This window comes from Drosophila elegans, unplaced genomic scaffold (assembly GCF_018152505.1).
Source record: "Drosophila elegans isolate 14027-0461.03 unplaced genomic scaffold, ASM1815250v1 contig_520, whole genome shotgun sequence".
Lineage (NCBI taxonomy): Eukaryota > Metazoa > Arthropoda > Insecta > Diptera > Drosophilidae > Drosophila > Drosophila elegans.
Genome location: NW_024545903.1, coordinates 2,275,973 through 2,293,569, shown reverse-complemented (window position 1 = coordinate 2,293,569; position 17,597 = coordinate 2,275,973). Strand labels below are relative to the sequence as shown.

At 43.4% G+C, this 17,597-nt stretch overlaps 3 protein-coding genes across 4 annotated transcripts; 2 read left to right on the top strand and 1 right to left on the bottom strand.

Moving 5' to 3' along the window:
- Nucleotides 1-3,761: 3,761 nt before the first annotated feature.
- Nucleotides 3,762-9,264, top strand: LOC108149049 (interaptin). Of its 2 annotated transcripts, XM_041709893.1 has the most exons (3): nt 3,763-4,343; nt 4,404-7,600; nt 8,329-9,262. In XM_041709893.1, exons 1-3 carry the CDS (start codon nt 3,825-3,827, stop codon nt 9,098-9,100), a joined length of 4,488 nt encoding a protein of 1,495 aa, XP_041565827.1. In that variant the 5' UTR covers nt 3,763-3,824; the 3' UTR covers nt 9,101-9,262. The 2 variants fall into 2 exon arrangements, with proteins under 2 accessions (XP_017131880.1, XP_041565827.1); XM_017276391.2 differs by having other exon boundaries at nt 3,762-7,600; nt 8,329-9,264.
- A 132-nt stretch (nt 9,265-9,396) lies between these two features.
- Nucleotides 9,397-10,409, bottom strand: LOC108149047 (attacin-C). The gene is made up of 2 exons (XM_017276389.2): nt 10,016-10,409; nt 9,397-9,945 (listed from the first exon to the last, which is right to left on the bottom strand). Exons 1-2 carry the CDS (start codon nt 10,339-10,341, stop codon nt 9,546-9,548), a joined length of 726 nt encoding a protein of 241 aa, XP_017131878.1. The 5' UTR covers nt 10,342-10,409; the 3' UTR covers nt 9,397-9,545.
- An 851-nt stretch (nt 10,410-11,260) lies between these two features.
- Nucleotides 11,261-16,372, top strand: LOC108149042. The gene is made up of 2 exons (XM_017276386.2): nt 11,261-14,422; nt 15,126-16,372. The coding sequence occupies exons 1-2, from the start codon at nt 11,378-11,380 to the stop codon at nt 15,723-15,725; spliced, it is 3,645 nt and encodes a 1,214-aa protein (XP_017131875.1). The 5' UTR covers nt 11,261-11,377; the 3' UTR covers nt 15,726-16,372.
- The last annotated feature ends 1,225 nt before the right edge of the window (nt 16,373-17,597 follow it).

Genomic DNA, 17,597 nt, shown 5'->3' with positions numbered 1-17,597 from the left:
TGTTTTAAGGGGTTAAATTAAATGAAATAGGATCTTTGTAAGTGTTTTTATTTTAAGCAAAAGTTTTCGTATACCCTTTCAAAGAGTTGTATAATTTTAGTCAAAAATTTGCAACGCAGTGAGGGAGACATTTTCGACCCTGTTTAGTGTATGTATAGTGTAGTGTATATATTCTTCTTTGTATATTCTTAGTTGGTTTTATTTTATGTCTTAACTCTCTCTCTAATTTAAAAAACATTTTTGAGGAATAGGTTTTTTTAGTCATAAAAATTATTATTTGAAATGCAATATACAATGTAGATTGAATAATTGGCAGGTTTAGAGTAACAAGAGAAAATATTTAGAAAACTATAAATCAAAAAAGTCCAAAATAAATAAAAAGTATTTGTGTGAAAGAGAATTTCACAAAATAAGTAATACGTATAATACTTATTGTTGATAAGCCACTTAAATAAATAATTTTGTTATCTCTACCCAAAGTTAATTATGTTGCAATTGGAACGCAATATATTATAGTTCGGATTAGTGCCACCCCTTTTATCTTACCAATCAAACAATTCAAATTGAGGTGGTGAACCATTTGGAGAATGTTTCGCTCGTGACCGATAATATGCAATGGTTGCATTTAGGCGCTTAATATTTAATTCCCCGTTGGCAACATCCGCTGCTAATTGCTTATAATTAACTAAATGACAGCAGGGCCACGGACGTGCCGGCAACTTCATCTGGAGCTCATAAAGCAATCACATGCACTTGCACAACTATAAAAACTTTCTGTCCGGACTGCCAGCTCTTTGCTCCTTGCTCCTTGCTCATTGCTCCTTGTTCATTGCTCATTGCTCCTTGATTCTGACTTGGCCGCCCGAACATGTTTTCTTGTCCGTCTCTTCCGGCTGTCATGCCATTGCCATTAGCCTGGCCTTTACTGCTTTGCAACAATTCCGCTTGCGACTTCTTTCCTTGGGCTCGCATTTTTTTTCGGTCCGACTTTTGGCAATTTTCCATATGCAACACGCAACAGACGTTTTTATGTTTTCTGTGTGCGCCGCCCATAAAAAAGTAAACGAGCAGCATCCGTGGAGGCGACGAACGGTTCATGGTCACGGTCTTTGGCCTCTGGAGCTTGAGATCCGGAAGGGATGACAATGCTACCCGGCGAGGCAGTGGAAGTCAATTATCGAATTAATTTAGTTGCCCAATGTCCGGGAAATGAGCGGCAATGGTTGAATTTGCACTTCATGCACATCATAAATGCGACGAATAGAATCGGGGATTATGGGGATTACGGCCGGAGAGCGGGAGTGCTGAAGCGGAATTCAAATTGTTTTTACCAGCCAGCTTCGGCCTGATTGTGAAATTCTGCAATTAATTAAATTACCCGGCGAAATGAAATTTTTGTCGCTGCAAGCAACAGCTAGCCTCCCCTGAATATATATATCCATGTCCAGCTCTCGTCCCTTTCCCCCCGCCATTTAATTGATGCGTTAATCCGCATATTGACAGCGGTGGCTGCGGTGGCTTTATGGAAATATGTCCCCGGGCTCAGCCACATCGGTACTTCGCGGGCCTGTTGAAAGGATTTGCCCAGCGCATACTGTGTACTGTGTCCTGTCACTGCGACCGGCTAAGTAATTTAATTACAAGCCGCAAAATTATCGCTATATTGTTTATTGGCCAGCGGCGTTTGACGCATTTTGCGTGAGATTAATCCGACATTCTTTGGCGGTGAACTATAGGCTAATCTGTGGAGAGAATTTGCCGCAGTTTGTCAATACTGAAACCAGCTATTTTGGCTAGCAAAATCTAGTGAGGCATGCGTATACATAATATAAATATTGAATACTTTGAGGTCCCAAAAAGTCGTTCGAATGGAGAAAAGTGAGCTTCCCAAATTAAAAAATTTTTCTAGCAATTGTTATTTGCTATTAAACGTGTTTCTAATAGTAAGCAACAATATATTTTCGGCTCTAAAGTCTTTCTGATCCTTTTCACTGAAAACCATTTAAAGAAATTTCAAGTCCCTGGTGATTTAAGTGGCTTTTCTCCCTACTTCTATAAAAAAAACCATAATAGATTTTTTTAATATATTTATATATATTTTTTTATACTCAAAATAAAAGTTATTCATAATTTTAAGACTTTTTAAAAGCACATTCACAAAAAATTCTTTGAACATTAATTACCTCTGAGGGTTTGCTAAGAAACCTAAATCAAATTTAAATGGAGTTATCAAGACTTTTCTAAACAATGAACTCTGTCAGTCAAAAGGAAAACTGTAGTTCCCACTTGTGATAGAAATAAAAAGCCTGCCTTAACTTCGTTAGCAGCATCTTTGGTTATATAACCAAGGGAAAACGGATCGCCCATTCCCTCCTGATAATTTTACAAACTAAACAACACACAATGCGTTTATTCATATTGCTTCATTGTGTTGTTCACTGGATTACCAAGTGAGTGGATGGTGGATGGTAAAACTTTTAATCAAAAGCGAATGCGCTCTGTGCCCGCTAATTACATTAGTTCTGCCTGTGCTGCTGCTGCTGGTGTTGATGTTGCCATTGCTCCTGGGTGCTCTCGATGCCTGGATGCTTGGATGCCTGGATGCCACGATGCCTGGTTGCTGCTGCAGTTGCTCCCACTGAATGTTTGATTATTTTCAATTATTTCGAGCGGCGCATTGTGCTGACTTTGGCATTGACAACATGCAGGATAACACACTCGCAGCGACAGAAGGAAATAGGAAATGTTATTGTCGCTGCGCATTCCCATTCCCATTCCATTTCCATTTCCACTTCCATTGGCAAAAGTTTTGGTATAAAACAAAAATCTGATTTACATGGGCGAGGAAACAATATTCCCGCTGGGAGTTGGAGTGGGAGTGGAATCATTTACCCCTTGTGCCAGGATCAGGATAGTGTGTGTGTGTGTGTGTGTGCGTGTGGGCGGGCAACAAAGGACATCTCATGTTAAACAGCTGTCGGAAGCCGCCGGCGCAGTCGTCGTACGTATGCAAAAACTTGACACAATACAGCAGTTCCCCTCTGGGCGGAATGAGGGGGCGTGTCACTTGGGGGGCGGGACGGGACTGGACGGGGGGAGTTGGACTGGTGACATTGCGACTCTTATCGGGCCAAGTTGTCAAAGTTGTGCCGCAGACACCTGTTGCCACAGCGCCACAACGTAAAAGACTCGACTCCCAGTGCCCCGGAACCCCATCGAGTTCGACTAGGTTGTGGCCAGCAATGGGGAAGCAAAACTTGTTGTTCCAGCCACACGCCAAATAATATTTAACAATGGTATATAAGTTTCCCCATTAAAAGACAAAGGCACCAAGGGTTTTGTAAAGTCATCATATTTTATTTTTAAGGGAAAATATGATAAATTATTTAATTTTGAAGATATCCAAAACATATAAAAATTGTAATTTTATGTGTATGTTTATTTGTCGCATCATCAAATTTGCAGCGAGTTTCTATCATCCAAAGTTAATCAATGTTATACAAATAAATTGAATTGAAAGTCATGATGTTAATATTGACTACCTCCCTCCAAGACTAAAGTAAAGTTATGTCAATAATAACAGTTTTAAAATAAATATTGATTGTGACTTCTTTGTTGCTTAAAACAAGCTTTACTGCTCGATTAATTTTTAAACAAATGATACTTTAAATTAATAGGCGCTTTTTTCATTGGTTGTTGAAATGCTCAATTTACTTTTGAATTTTTCTTAAAATTAAAACAAAAAAAAGCAGGCCGAGATAGAGAGTTTTGAATCGTACGGAAATCCCATTTTTATTTCAAGAAAACCAAATCCCCAATACGAGATGATTTTCCTCCAATTCTGGTGGGCGCTGATGGTGTTCAGTGGGCATGGTTCCTCCCAACAAATGTCGAGCGGAGACGAAAGGCGGGAGCAGGGGAACCCTTCGGTGGGCAGCGACAAGTTGCTCAGCTTCAGCCGGGCGGTGGAGCTGGCTCGACCCGAGTTGCAGGAACTGAAGTCCTCCTATGGCGGACTGCAGGAGCTGGCCAATCCGCAGCAGCAGCAGTGTCGGGATCGGCGCGACTCCATCGACGACATGCTGGCCAACTTTGCCCAGGCCACGGTCGGTGACGCCAAAGCAAAGGCCGATGAGGAGGAGGAGGAGGAGCGTGTGCTGCAGGAGGCGGCGGACGCCTGGTTCCGCAACATCCAGGCGGACATGGCCAAGAGCCAAGAGAATGCCAACCAAAAGGGTAGGTGCGGCAAACAGGAGCGATCGCTGGCCAAGAAGATCAACGACCAGCATGCCCAGGCCATGGAGCGCACCGAGATGGGCAAGGTAAAGCTCAAGTACAAGGAAGTAAGCGATGATAACATAGTTCGCAAGTACCAGGTTACTAAGAGCCATTTAAATCCGCAGGACAGTGGTCTCAGCAATCTGGACGTAAGGTTGAAGCAGGTGCAGCAGCTGCTAAATGACCAGGAGAGTCTGGAGGCCAGGAAGGCGGAGAAGTCCAAGGAGGTTCACCTGAATGAGGCGGATAGTAGTTGGGCTGAGAAGTTGCCAGAGTTTGGCAATGCCCCCATTCCGGATGGCGTCTACGAAAGTACCCTCAACCGGCTGGCCTTTCCCCATGCCACGTCCAACAAGCTGGCCCACGAGGCCAACTACAAGCTCTCCAAGATCGAACAGGATGCCTCGGAGAAGTCCTCGAAGATCTCCAGACCTGGCCTCATTGCTATAACTCCTCTCAAGCAACAGAAGCGCAGCTCTTGCACTGGCTTCAATCCCATGAACGAGATCAAGCTCAAAACCAGCAGTCGTTTGATGCTCAAGGGACTCGGTCCCTCACTGCCCAGTAACGCCCTGTTGGACATGCATCGTCACCAAAAGGTGGACGACATGATGCGGAGGAGGGAGCTGGAGGAACAACAGCAGCAGCAGCAGCAACAGCAGCATCAACAGCTGCAGCAACAGCTGCAGCAACAGTTCGATACCAATCAGGATATCGAAGTTGAAGATCAGCGATTGGGCGGCAATAGCTTAATGACGCCGAACGAAAACTTGGAGTACTTGCAGCCCGTCAATACCGGCATGGATATGAATCAAAATCAAATGATGGAGTTGCCCCAAAGTTACGACTACCGAGTGCCCCAGTACGATCGCTTTCACCCCCTCAATCAGCGACAAATGACCAGTGTGCGGGATTACGAGAGGAGCAATCGCATGCCCATCGACTTGGACCGGTTCAAAAGAGAACCACATTTGGTTGCACCTCGTATGAAAGTCAACGATCTATCGGACTTGGGAGCTGCATTACCTCTAGGAGAGCAATCGTTACCATCAACCAATGAAGTTGAAGAGGGGCAAAGCATTTCCGATCGTGAAATGGCTCTTAAAACTGGCTTATTGGACATTAAGGAAGGAAAAGGGCATTCAAGCAAGGACATTAAGTTGGGTGACTTGAGTGACCAAGTCAAGTTAGATGAGGAAGCTTTGGGTAAGTCAGAAATTAAAATTGAAGCTGATGCATCAATCGTTGAAGGCAAGTTAGTGGATACTCTAGAGACTAAAAAAAAACGTGAAGCGAAGAAGGCTATAGGGGATATGCAGCCCATTAAAGTAGAGGCTACTGCTAAAGCTGACACTTTAACTGCAGCAGAGGTCAAATCAGAATTGCCTTTAAAAGGTGAGATGCCCCTTACTTTAAACACCATTAGTGAACTGCACTCCAATGGCGATGCTGAACTGGCCATAAGTTCCGAAAGCAAAGACAATCTGGAGAAACGTGAAAGTCCTGAAGCCAACGAAGCCGCCGACAACCATGACGGCAACTCCGACGGCGAAACGGATTGCAAATCCGAGGAGGGCGCAAAGCCGGAAACGGATGACAGCATTGTGAAAGTCAACATCAAGCTAAAGCTTCAGGAGCCAGCAGAGGAGAAATCAGAGTGCGAGGCAGCCAATAAAGTTGAGTCCAAGGAGGCGGCGGCATCGGCTCCAAAAGTAAATCCCGATGCGGTGGTCAAGCTGTTGGCCAACGAATTGTCGCTGGACAAGAATCGTGGCAAGCGGCAAACGAGGCTTCGTCGACTCCGCAGACAGAACAGAAGATCCAAGCGATCGTTGGAGGACAAGGAGCAACAGCAGCAACCAGAACTCCGGCAACAACATGTAATGGCCAAGCGTTTCGTTCATCTACTGGATGATTTTGAAGACCACAATGGGAATCGTGTTCATTTTGGCACCTTGGGCAATGGCTTGCTCACACCAGATGCCGAGGATGCGGGTGGAAAGTCCTATCCAAGTCACGAATTGCTGGCACATTATGATGAACTGGAAGCCGCCCATGATGACGATTCCCTGACGAATATCTACGATCCCACTAGGGATCTGGTGCCCATGATGAATCAGCGACCCAATGCGGTATATCAAATGCAGCAACAGCAGCCTCAGCAAGTGCAACAGCAGCAACTGCAGCAACAACAGCAACCGCTGCAACAACAGCAGCAGCAGCAACAACAGCACCCAGTTCAGCAGCAACATCCAGATCTAAACCGACAACGTCATCAATCCAATTTTCAGGCCAGTTTTAATTTAACCCACTTTTTCAATGAGTTGCAAAAAATGCAGAATATGAAGTCACCACAACAGCAGCAGCAGCCTGTCCCACAAACTCCAGTAGTTCAGCAACCATCGCCCGTACAGCAGCAATATCGACCGCAACAGCAGCAATATCGACCGCAACAGCAGCAATATCTGCCGCAACAGCAACCATTGCAACAGCAACAACTGCCCATCAAGCCAGTGTCGCCACCAGTAAAATCCTTTGGAATTCATCGATATTTTGGACCCTTTTTCAACAAGCAAGTGAAGAGCGATCCCTTCTTGGCGGCGATGGCAACCGCCACCACCATAGATCCCAGATGTGTGCCCATCACCACTACTTCACCTCTCCCTGTTGCGAATGTATCTACGGATCCGAGTTTGCCCCCAAATTGCACAACTTTAGAGGCAACCACTTCCACTTTCATCAACAACACTTCCATCACCACCTCAGCCCCCAGCACCACTTCAGCCCCCAGCACCACCTCAGCCCCCAGCACCACCTCAGCCCCCAGCACCACTTCATCGGATGGTGTTTGCATTCAGCCGGGTGCCATGAAGCTCAACGTCTCCATCAATGCCAATTTATGTGGCGATCCGAAAACGAAACAGTTTTACGGCAATGGATCCATAAGCTTGCTACCAAATTATAAGAGGCTGCATCCAGGATCAAATCACGATATCGATGATGGTCAACTCTATGGAAATTCTGCGCAATGGGATAATAACCTAGATGATTTGGAAGACACGGAGGAGAGATATATCCGCCAGGTGGTTGAGGAGTCCACAGATAATAAGGGCGGGGAGTGGCAACCAAAAAATGGAAAGGGGAACTTGAGGAAGCAAGAAGGTCATCTGAAAAGGCCTATCATAAAATGGAGCGGAAAGAGCCAGTCCAAACATACTCCTCAAGAAGCGCACAAAGGGACTGCGAAAGTAGCGCCAAAAATAGATCCAAAAGAAACACCAAGAGTAGCATCCAAAGAACGACTTGAAGCAACTGGCCAGTGGTGAGTTGTAAGGATTTCATGAGTTAAGCTTGTGCTAGTTATACAAAAATGTCCTTGTTACAAAGAAATCTAATACAAGTGTATAACAACGCTGAAATTGCAATGATTTAGAGTATTTTTAGGTAATGCTTCTTACATTTTATATGGAAGGCTCACATTAAAGGAATTATTCCTAAAATTCAGTCAATTTTTCCTAAAACCAAGAAATTTAGTTTTCTGAGTGTAATTTTATTATTAACATAACCTTTTCTTCAATCTGTGTTCTTATTATCATACATTTTTTGAGCCTGTATTGTTATGTCACTAAGGTATTTTATATGAGCTTGCATAAAAAACTTAAATCAAAAAATTAATTGTCATAGAAACTAAGCAATTGGTTCATGAATTTTTAACTATTAAGTAAAAACAATTTCTCAATAATATGAGTATTAAATTAAAAACACGAAAGGATCAAAAAAAAACTTATTTGGTTTAAAAATAAGACCTTAGAGTTCAGTTTTAGACTTTTGAGTATAGAATTGAAAATAAAAAGTATAGGGGCTTTACTATTAAGTGTTGAACTAATACTTATACTTTAATAAAAAAAAATACTGTATAAGTTTAATTTCAAGAAGTGTGTCTTATTAATACTGAACCTTTCGTTATTTTGTGTTTGATGTAGTTCACAATAATAGAAGACTGTGCTTAGAAGATAACTCTTATTTACCTAACTGATTTCTTTCCAACAGCAATCGACCCCGAACAGAAAACGATGAGAGCCTGTCGAATAGCTACGAGAAGCTGATCACGGGCAAGATTTCCGAGGACATTGTGTCGGCCGTCTTCGAGGCGGTTGGCAATGATCCGGGCATGGATCGGCTGTTGGCCGTTCTTGAGAGGAATCGCAAGTGCTCGCAGAAGCAGCCCAAGAACTTCTACCAGATCCGGAACGACAAGAGCGAGAACTATCTCCGCCAGACGGAGGACATGGTGCGGGACACCATGGAGGCCATCAGTAATATTATTGACCAGCAGGTGCGCCGACGTGCCTGCATTCCCCTGCGCCCGGATCTCCAGGAGTTCTACGACCTGATCCTCAAGACGTCGACTGAAGAGCAGAAGATTCGTGAGAAGAGACAGAGCGCGCTGCGTGTCCTGTCCGAGGACTTTAGCCAGGATGTCCGTCTGCTCGACTCTAGTAAAATCAACCAAAAGTCGCGGATCGTCAAGAAGCTGCTGCGCCAGTACGAGGATATGTCGATGGAGGATCAGCAGTCTGCAGCCGGAGTGCGCGACGAGCTGCTCCTGGATCTCGTTTACCTCAGGAAGTTGTCCGATTCCGCGGAGCGCCATCAGCGGAATGCCCGCCTGCAGGAGGTCCTGAAGCAGGCCAGTCTGGATGAGGTCCTGGAGAAGCGCATGTCCGCCGAGTACTCGCCGCGCTTCATCAAACTTTTGAAGACAGCGGAACTCTTCAAGGAGGCGGGCGAACAGCAGGCCAAGGCCTTTGTAGGTCTTTAATTCGCAGATTCCTTTTGGTTTCCTTTCCTTTGATTATTGTTTAGTAAGTTTTCTTCTGTATTTATGTTTATTTTAAATAAAAATTCACTTTGCTTAATTTAAATCAAATTTGTTGTATTTTTGTGTCTTGCAAAATAACATAGATTGGCTCAAGACGTTTTTAATTTGGTGTGTATTCATCTTAACTTTTCAGAAGATTAAAACATTTTATGTTAAATTTTTTATTGTATTTCTCTTGAATAAAATAAAAATCAATTACGAATATAATCCTGTAATTAAATTAATAAATAAATTAATTCGAGTACAAGTAAAAAGAGTAAGAGTAACATTTAATAAAACAAACAAATTAAATAAATTAATTTGAAAAATATTCCAAAAGTTTTCAAAGAACATTAAAGATATCTTAAGACATTTGCTGCCTTTGATATTTACTTAGTTTCAAAGTTTAACCAAAGTAATGGGAGAGACCCAGATTGGCGCCTAGATCGCGTTGCCCCTGGAGGGGACCACTCAGCCACTGGGAGGCCGTGCTGCCGAGATCGATCCTCGTGCTGCGATCCTGCGACTGCCAGAGATTGGCCCGTCCGGCCAGCTCCAGCTGCTTGCCCAGACCGGGAATGTTGGAGTGCGTCAGCGTGGCACCGTGCCCATTGATGTGCGCGTAGTCCAGGGCAGCTCCATTGCGGTCGAACTTGAGTCCGTTGGCCAGTTGGTTCTGCGAGGCGAAGGCCTTGGCATCCAGATTGTGGACTCCGTCGTTGAACAGATTGGCGGTGGCCGTCTGCTGGAAGCTGTCCCGCACTCCGGGCGTATGAGTCTTGGTCAGGTCGATGCCGTGGCCATTGCTGAGCGAGGGGAACAATGCTGGTTAGTATACGATAGGTTGGTGGCCAGCAACAACAGCAGTTAACTCACTTATTGTAGGCCAAAGTAGCACCACTGGTGACGGGAGTGGAGACCGGCTTGGTTTGAGTGTTGCCGGCAGCAAACACCTGTCCAATCACATGGTGCTCCGGAGTGCCTATCGCCTTGGTTAGATCCAGTCGGGCATCTGCTCCTCCATTCGGATTGGAGGCCACTGAGCCACCCAATACCTGGCGACGCACCCTATAGATTCTGGGTGGCGTCGGTGGTGGGGGATAGTAGATCAGTGGTTGGGTCAGCGGACGCTGAGGCATTGCCGCCGCAAAAACACCAAGAACGCCAATGGCCACCACAATTAGGGCAACTAGTTTGCTCATCTTGCTTAGTTGATCTGCTGCTTATTGATCTGCTTAGTGATCTGAATGCTGACTGTTGACTGTCGATGCTGAAATCTGATCGCCACTCATTTTATAGCAAGCGATCTCCGAACGGGTGCTTCCCGCAGAAGCAACCGTCTGTGAACTACCTACATCTATATAGATGCTTTGTGCTTTATCAGTAAGCTGAGCGGTGTTTCGCCATGGAGTCCCCGAACGACCAGGTGCTTTACACTGTCTGATAAGGGGTGTGGCAAAAACCCCTGCAATTGACTGGCCGGTGATTTTTGAGCTCATTCAATGACTTTGGGGGAATTTTTTGAGAACTCAAAAGTTTTTAAATAAAATAAAATATGTTTAAAACATAAAGGTAGTATTTCATTATCAAAAATATATATATTCTAAAAAAATACAATCTACATAAAAAAATATTATAATTTTTCAATAGAAATTACTTAGTTCAAATCTGGTCGCGAAAGTGTTCTTCAAACATTAAATGGTTTTGAACAATTGTTAATTTAATTAAAAGGCATACGATATCCTTTTTTTAAACTCTTAGAAGCTTACCCTAATGCAACCTTCAAACATCGAATTCCGTAGAAATCTTGTGTTAATAAATTTTTTGCTAGATTTTAAAAGGTATATCTATAACACTTACACGTAATGTAATACACGTTGGTGAAAATACATTTATTATTGTACAAAAACAAACGTAAAATGTTGTTAATATATTTTAGCTTATAACTTCTAAGTGGTGACATCGATTTATCATAAATTTCAATCCAAAATTTTGTTTACTTCTAAAAGGTGTCTGCTATAAAAAAATATATTTTTTAACCATGTAAGCCAGTAAAATAAAATAACAGATTTACGATACTATTTCTTTAGTAAAGCCACAAATTTGACAGTTAACCTTTTGTAATTTAATGACAGTTTGTCTCTATTTTTATTTAGTACCTGTGAATCCTTTCTTTTTTTACACTCCCTGGTTGTTAACTATAACGCTTAGCAGAGAAATAAATTGAGTCAGTACGAAATGCAAGTGCCACTACTGCACCGGAGCACCCAGATGGCTCTGCTAAAGAAGCAGATCCGTCGGAAGGCCAGGGAGTTGCGACAGCGGAAGCGTCGAGCCCGTCGTCGTCTGGAGGTGATGTGCAGGATTCGTGACCAACTGCTCCAGAGGATGCGGCAATCCATAGGCCTACGACAGCGGGACGCGGAGCTGGAGAGACGGGAGCGGGCGAGGAGGGCAGTGGGCGGAATGCTGGCCATGTACAAGCACTGGCTGGGCAATTGGTCCCGAGCTTTGAGGCTACAAAATCGGCTCATTCGACAGCAGGAGCAGTTGAAAAAGAGGCTCCATCGCAGGCTACACCAACTGCGGAAACGGCTGAAGAAACGACGCAATCCACAACGACTGGTGGACAAGTGCTTTCGCCGGCTGGCCAAGGCCATAAGAAAGTGGCAGAGCAGTCCCCAATACCATCAGTTCATTGAGGGTCAAGATCAAATCTGGGAAGCAGAGGCCCAGGAGGTAAGAAAGTATCTATCAGATATCCGTGGCAAGCGGCGACGAAAGCATCGTCGCACTAGGGCTGGTCAGGATAACGACATAGAAGACTTTGCTACCTTCTGGAACAATGAGGTGCTGCGCAAAAACACCAAGGCCAAGAAACGAACAAAGCCGGAAATTCCAGTCTTTAAGGAGGAGCTTAAATACAGACCTTATAAAATACCTAAAGCCATAAGATTTAAAAAGAAAGCCAAAGCCAAGCCAAAAATTATCCATATAAGTTTGGACGATCTCTTAATTCAAAGGGAACTTCAAAGAAAAATGAAAAAGATTCGAAGACTAAGAAAACCAGATCCCACTAAGCCGTCTTTCGATGAACTTAAGTTGTTGGTAAAAGAACTAACTGAATTTCATTCGCCAAAGAAAGAGAAACGTGCTTCTAACACGAGTCCAAAAGCCCCTAAAAAAAAAAGGAAACATATAAAGAGGTCACCGATTATGTCGGATATATCAATCTTTTCAGAATCGCGAGTTTTCCAACCACAATTTCAAAGAAAGGCCAAAAAAGCTAATCCGTTAAATCTGAAGAAATTGTTAAGAATGGACGATGCACCACAGCCGAAGGTCCTTAAAACAAAATTATTAAGTACAAAAAAATCTCGAAAGCGTAAAAATAATTACGTGGATTTGGTTATACGGGATGAGCTGAGAGCACTGTTTGACCAAAATAAGCATTTTAAGCATCGCAAGCAGTCGCATTCCCATCCTGGGAAAACTGGGGCAGTTGCCACAGGATCAGAACAGCTTAAGAAAAGGTCTTCCTGGAAACAAAGTGTTAAAACAAGACGGCCAAAACTTATGAAAAAGAGCTCCTATGGCAAACAAAGAACTTTGGTCCATCGTTTGCTTAGTGATCTTTCAACAGTCATCAAACACCGCAGGCACATAAAAAAGCACGCACGCAGTATAAGAGGCTACAGTAGTAGTTCAAGTGGTTCAATAATATCCAAAGAGGTCTTGATTGATAAAACATCTCGCAGTTCAGATGCCGCCACTGATGTAATGGTTCGCAGACTTAAGAAGCGACCCAGGCCAGAGGCCGAAACTAGCGTATCCCCAATAGCTGAAGCCAGGGATAGCATTACTTCTCTGAGTGAATCGCTGAATAAAATCATTATGGCCAACCGACCCCGAAAAAGTAGTATGCGTAAATCTTTTCGTGGTCCACTCATAATGCCCAAAAAAATAGTTGTTGCACCGTCAAAAGGTCGGGAGGAAAGCCACTATCAGTCGCTCAAGAAGAACATGATGTACATACCCACCAGTGTTTCGCAACCGGTGCGGCCCAGAAAATGGAAAAGTTTCTCCAGTCGTAAGTCCATAAGCGTTCCCCTGCTGACCAGTCAGAGGGAACCGAAGTCATTTCCTCAGAAAAGCGTTTCCGATACCATCCTATCCAGGATGAGGACAACCAGCGGCCTTATAATTGGGGGAAATATTCAAGACTTCGGTCGAACTATCGATACAAGCATTCCCCAGGCAAGCATTCAAATTGATGAAAATCGAAATAGATCTGTGACTCTAGATGCCGCCGATTCGGCTGACCACTCTAGTCCCAGCTCTGTTTCCAAGACAAGGATCCAGCAGCTTCGCGAATACCACTACGAGGCATTGCCGGAAGAACTTGATAAGATGGATCCCACACAAATACGCGAATACTACGAACGAATGGTGAGGGCTTCGGAGGAAGTCGACGATTCTGAGGCTATGGAGCCTAGGGGTCATACCGAGCCTAGGTCGACTGGCCCTAACAGATTCCTTATGAGAGATCTGGAATCGGCTGCTAAGCACAAGCCCCTGCAGATGTTTCTCAGGGACGTCATTGAGAAGAACAAGTTCATAGACTATGTGACCGATGTCAAGCGCTTTATGCTGATGGTGGGCAGACACCCAATGTGGGACAGCCTGCAGCTTCTCCACGATGAACTAAACCGGACGGGCTTCAGTAAGGATGAGATTAAACAGATGCTATCCGCCAGGTATCTGGAGTATCTCAAAGGCGTTGCAACCGAAATGCATTTCGCAAAGATAGAGCCGCCACGAGATGTGTTTCTCAATCTTGTGGACACCGAGCCTGAGCAGCCAGTTGCAAGAAAGTTGAGTCAGGTGGACAGGCTGATGTCCAAGAGCTCTAGGGAAAGCCAGCGGCACAGCCAGCGGTACAGCACACGGCTCAGCACACGGCTCATCCCGTTCGGAAAGCGGGGCTCCAGGAGTACCACGCCCTATAGCCACCGTAGCTCACAGGAGGCGAGACTGGACGGCCCGCTGTACAAGAAGCTCATCGAGCAGGAGTTGAAGGCGGCGGCGCTGGAGCGCGAGGATCGCAAGCGGCGCTTGTTTCCAACATTTAGCCGCATTTTCGGCACCTACGGTTCATCCGTGAGCCTTGCGCCCAGCTTGGACATGGCGCCCAGTGAGGAGCAGGATCTGCGCGACTCTGAGATTCGGTACTCCCTGCAGAACCTCAGGTCCGTGTTGAACGATCACAAACAGATGTTTAAGGTGCGTAAAATGTTTGTTGTATTTTGTGGAGTTACTCCTCAGAACTTAAACATAGTATTTTTAGCCTCCTTTTAAATATTTACCTATTTATTTATATTTATTAAATAAATAAATACCGATTTTCTATTATTGAAAACTAATTTCTTCTAACCATTTAAGAATACCTTTTATTTTCATAAGCTTATACATTTAAACTACCCATCCAGATATTGCAAAAATTAAATATTCTTGATTACATTTAAATTTCGATTTATAAGCGTGTATGTTTAAAATTATTGAAGCTATGATGATTTTCAGCTCAATTGTTCGTTCGTTCCTATGACAGCTATAAGAATTCGTTTTCTGATTTTAATTAAAACAAAAGCATAATTCCATGCTAATAAACCATTTTGACATAAAACAAATTTTTTTTAAAAATTAAAAAATTTAAAAGATACTTTTTTTTATTAAGCTGCATGGGAGCTATAAGTTATTGTCGTAATTCTGAAGTATTAAAATAAATTTAAAAGCACCAAAGCTATAATTTTTTTCTTTTATTTTTCCGATTCCAAGGGTATAAAAAGACAAAAAAATATATACACTACCTATGTAAAATTCTAGGTTGCGTTCTAAATTTGTTATATAACAAAGAAATAAATTGCAATAACCCAGAGCTATTGCTAAAGGAAACCGAAATGATTTATAAACTTTTTTTCACCTTCAGGCCTTTAACCGCAGGCGGTTTACGGAGGAGATAGTGCAGAAAGAGCTGCAGGAGAGACGGGAGGAAATGCTATCTACAACACAATTCAGGCGACCCAAAGAAAAACCCACGACGTTTACGTTAAAGAAAAGAAAGGGAAAACTGAGGCCCATTGAGGATCTATATTACGCACCGCGGAAGACGTGTCGCATGCAGAAGTTTACCGAGGGCTCGGAGTGTTCGGACTGCGAGTGCCAGGAAGAGCAACCCGGGGACTCGATGGTCCTCAAGAAGTGTCCAAGATGTGGGGTCAAAGTGGCGGTGCCGGCAGCCACTCCATCTTTCCACTACATCTCTCCCACATCCAGCAGCGAAGTCCTGTCCAGTGGTTCCATAGAAGCCTGTGCCAAGAATGAGCTGTTAGCCGGTACCCTTGCTGATATCTGCACACGATGTGGTTATATTCATGACAAAGGCGATCTCTGTTCGCAGTTGCCCCAAAATACGCGAAAAAGTAAGCTACTGAAGCGCATTCAAGATAGTGTACGTATTGCGCCGGAGTGTCCTGTCTTCTGCTCGCCCCGCGGGATCCTCAAGAAACCGAGAAATTTTGATCCTTAGAAAGAATTGAAGAGGCTGCAACTGCCTGGGGCACTGGCATCCACCAAGTGTGCAACCAAACTCCGGAATTGTACGGATATGAGCACCAAATCAGCCGGCTGAGGCGAATGAAACATTTGGTTTAAGTGCTAAATAAATTCAAGTAATGAGTTTGCCTCTGTCTGTGGGTGTGCATGTGTTGTTAAATGCTTTGCCAAGTTACATAAAATATGCAAGGACTTTTCCACAAACACACACACACACACACACCCACAAACACAGGCAAGCACATGCGATGCACTCACGTACAGGGAAAATGTCTGCGGGCTTTTAATACACTTGCTGGCGGCTCCTCCGAATCCTGCTCCTGCTCCTGCTCCTGCTCCAGTTCCTGTTTCTGCTCACAGCTTTGGGCGTATGCAACGAATTTCCTTCCTGCCTTCTTTTTTCGGCCAAGTTTTTAAGTCGAGCCATTGCTGTAATGGAATTTTATTGCATACTCGCATTCTGTTTGCGCAAGCGAAACATGTTTCAGACATTTTCATAAATGGAAACGCTAAAGCAGTCAAACGCTGATTGGCCGAAGATCGGATACGCTTAACAGGGATCTTAAAATCGGACATTTGCCATGTTTTCAAAATTAATTTCAGAAACAAGTCTGACAAGTTCCTTTGAGCGAAGAGATTCAGTTTTAAGTCCGTAACCATATACATATCTCAAAGAGGTATCAAATAAATGAAGGTTTAAGCTCACCAATCCATAGTTTTGGTAACCAAAAATTAATTTGATCTTTAACATGTCTTGAAAACGGAAATGTCAAAGTTGTCATTCATTTTTATAACTATAAAATTTAAAAAAAAAATTAAGAGAACGCAAAACGTTTATAAATCTGTTCAACTTAAGGCCTACGGGGCACATTATAAAAAAGAGAATACTTTAATGAGAAATAATTCCATTGCTTTAAAATAATATTTTTAATTTTTAATTATCCTGTTTCGTTAAGTCAAAATAGCTTGCTTAACTTTATTACTTTTCGACAAGTAGATTTCATCCAGAAACTTAAGTCATGTAAAGACAAGGCTTTAAGGCATAATTAAAGCACTTGGTGACCAGCAATCGACCAACTGTCGAACGCATGGCAATAACATTTCTGGGAAATGAATGCCGTCGATCAATCATTTCCCAGCCTACGGAGACCAGCCACTTGCAGCCTGTGGCCCGTGGCTGAATTTTCATCAAGCCAGCTCCAGCTTTCGCTTCCATCCCAATCTCCGTCTTCGTTTCGGATTCCAGTCCACACCCACAGCCACAGCCACATCCAAAGATTGCTGGCACAAGGACTTGGTGTAAGCTGAGAAGCTTTCATTTGCATTTTTCGTACAAATCGCTGGAAGGGTCGGGGCAAGAACAAACTGCCAGGACCGAATTCCAGCCCGAATGTCCACACAGTCCTCATGGCCTCCTGCACCTTATTCCGCGCCCGATTTGTGATGACTGCTGTAACATTATCTTGTTTGCTCATGACACGCGACCAGACCCAGAAAGTCCCTTCTTGTCGGAACGTTTCCGGCCCATTGCTGACCGCCATTGTTCTGCTTTGGTTACACAAAAGAAAATTATTTCAAAAATATTTATCAATATTTAGAATCTTTTAGTAATAAAACATTTGGCTTAAGTGCCAAATAAATTTATGTACGAGTTGTAAAACCCATGTATAGGACCTGGTTTCAAAACGTAATTTTTACCCACCTTTCAAAAATACAAAAGAAAAAACGATTTAAACATTCGAAAATAAATAAATACCCCCTTTTTAACCCCCATTTATAGAAATTTATTAAAGATTTTTTATTAAATTATAGTCACCCATTTAATATAGATATTATATTTATTTCT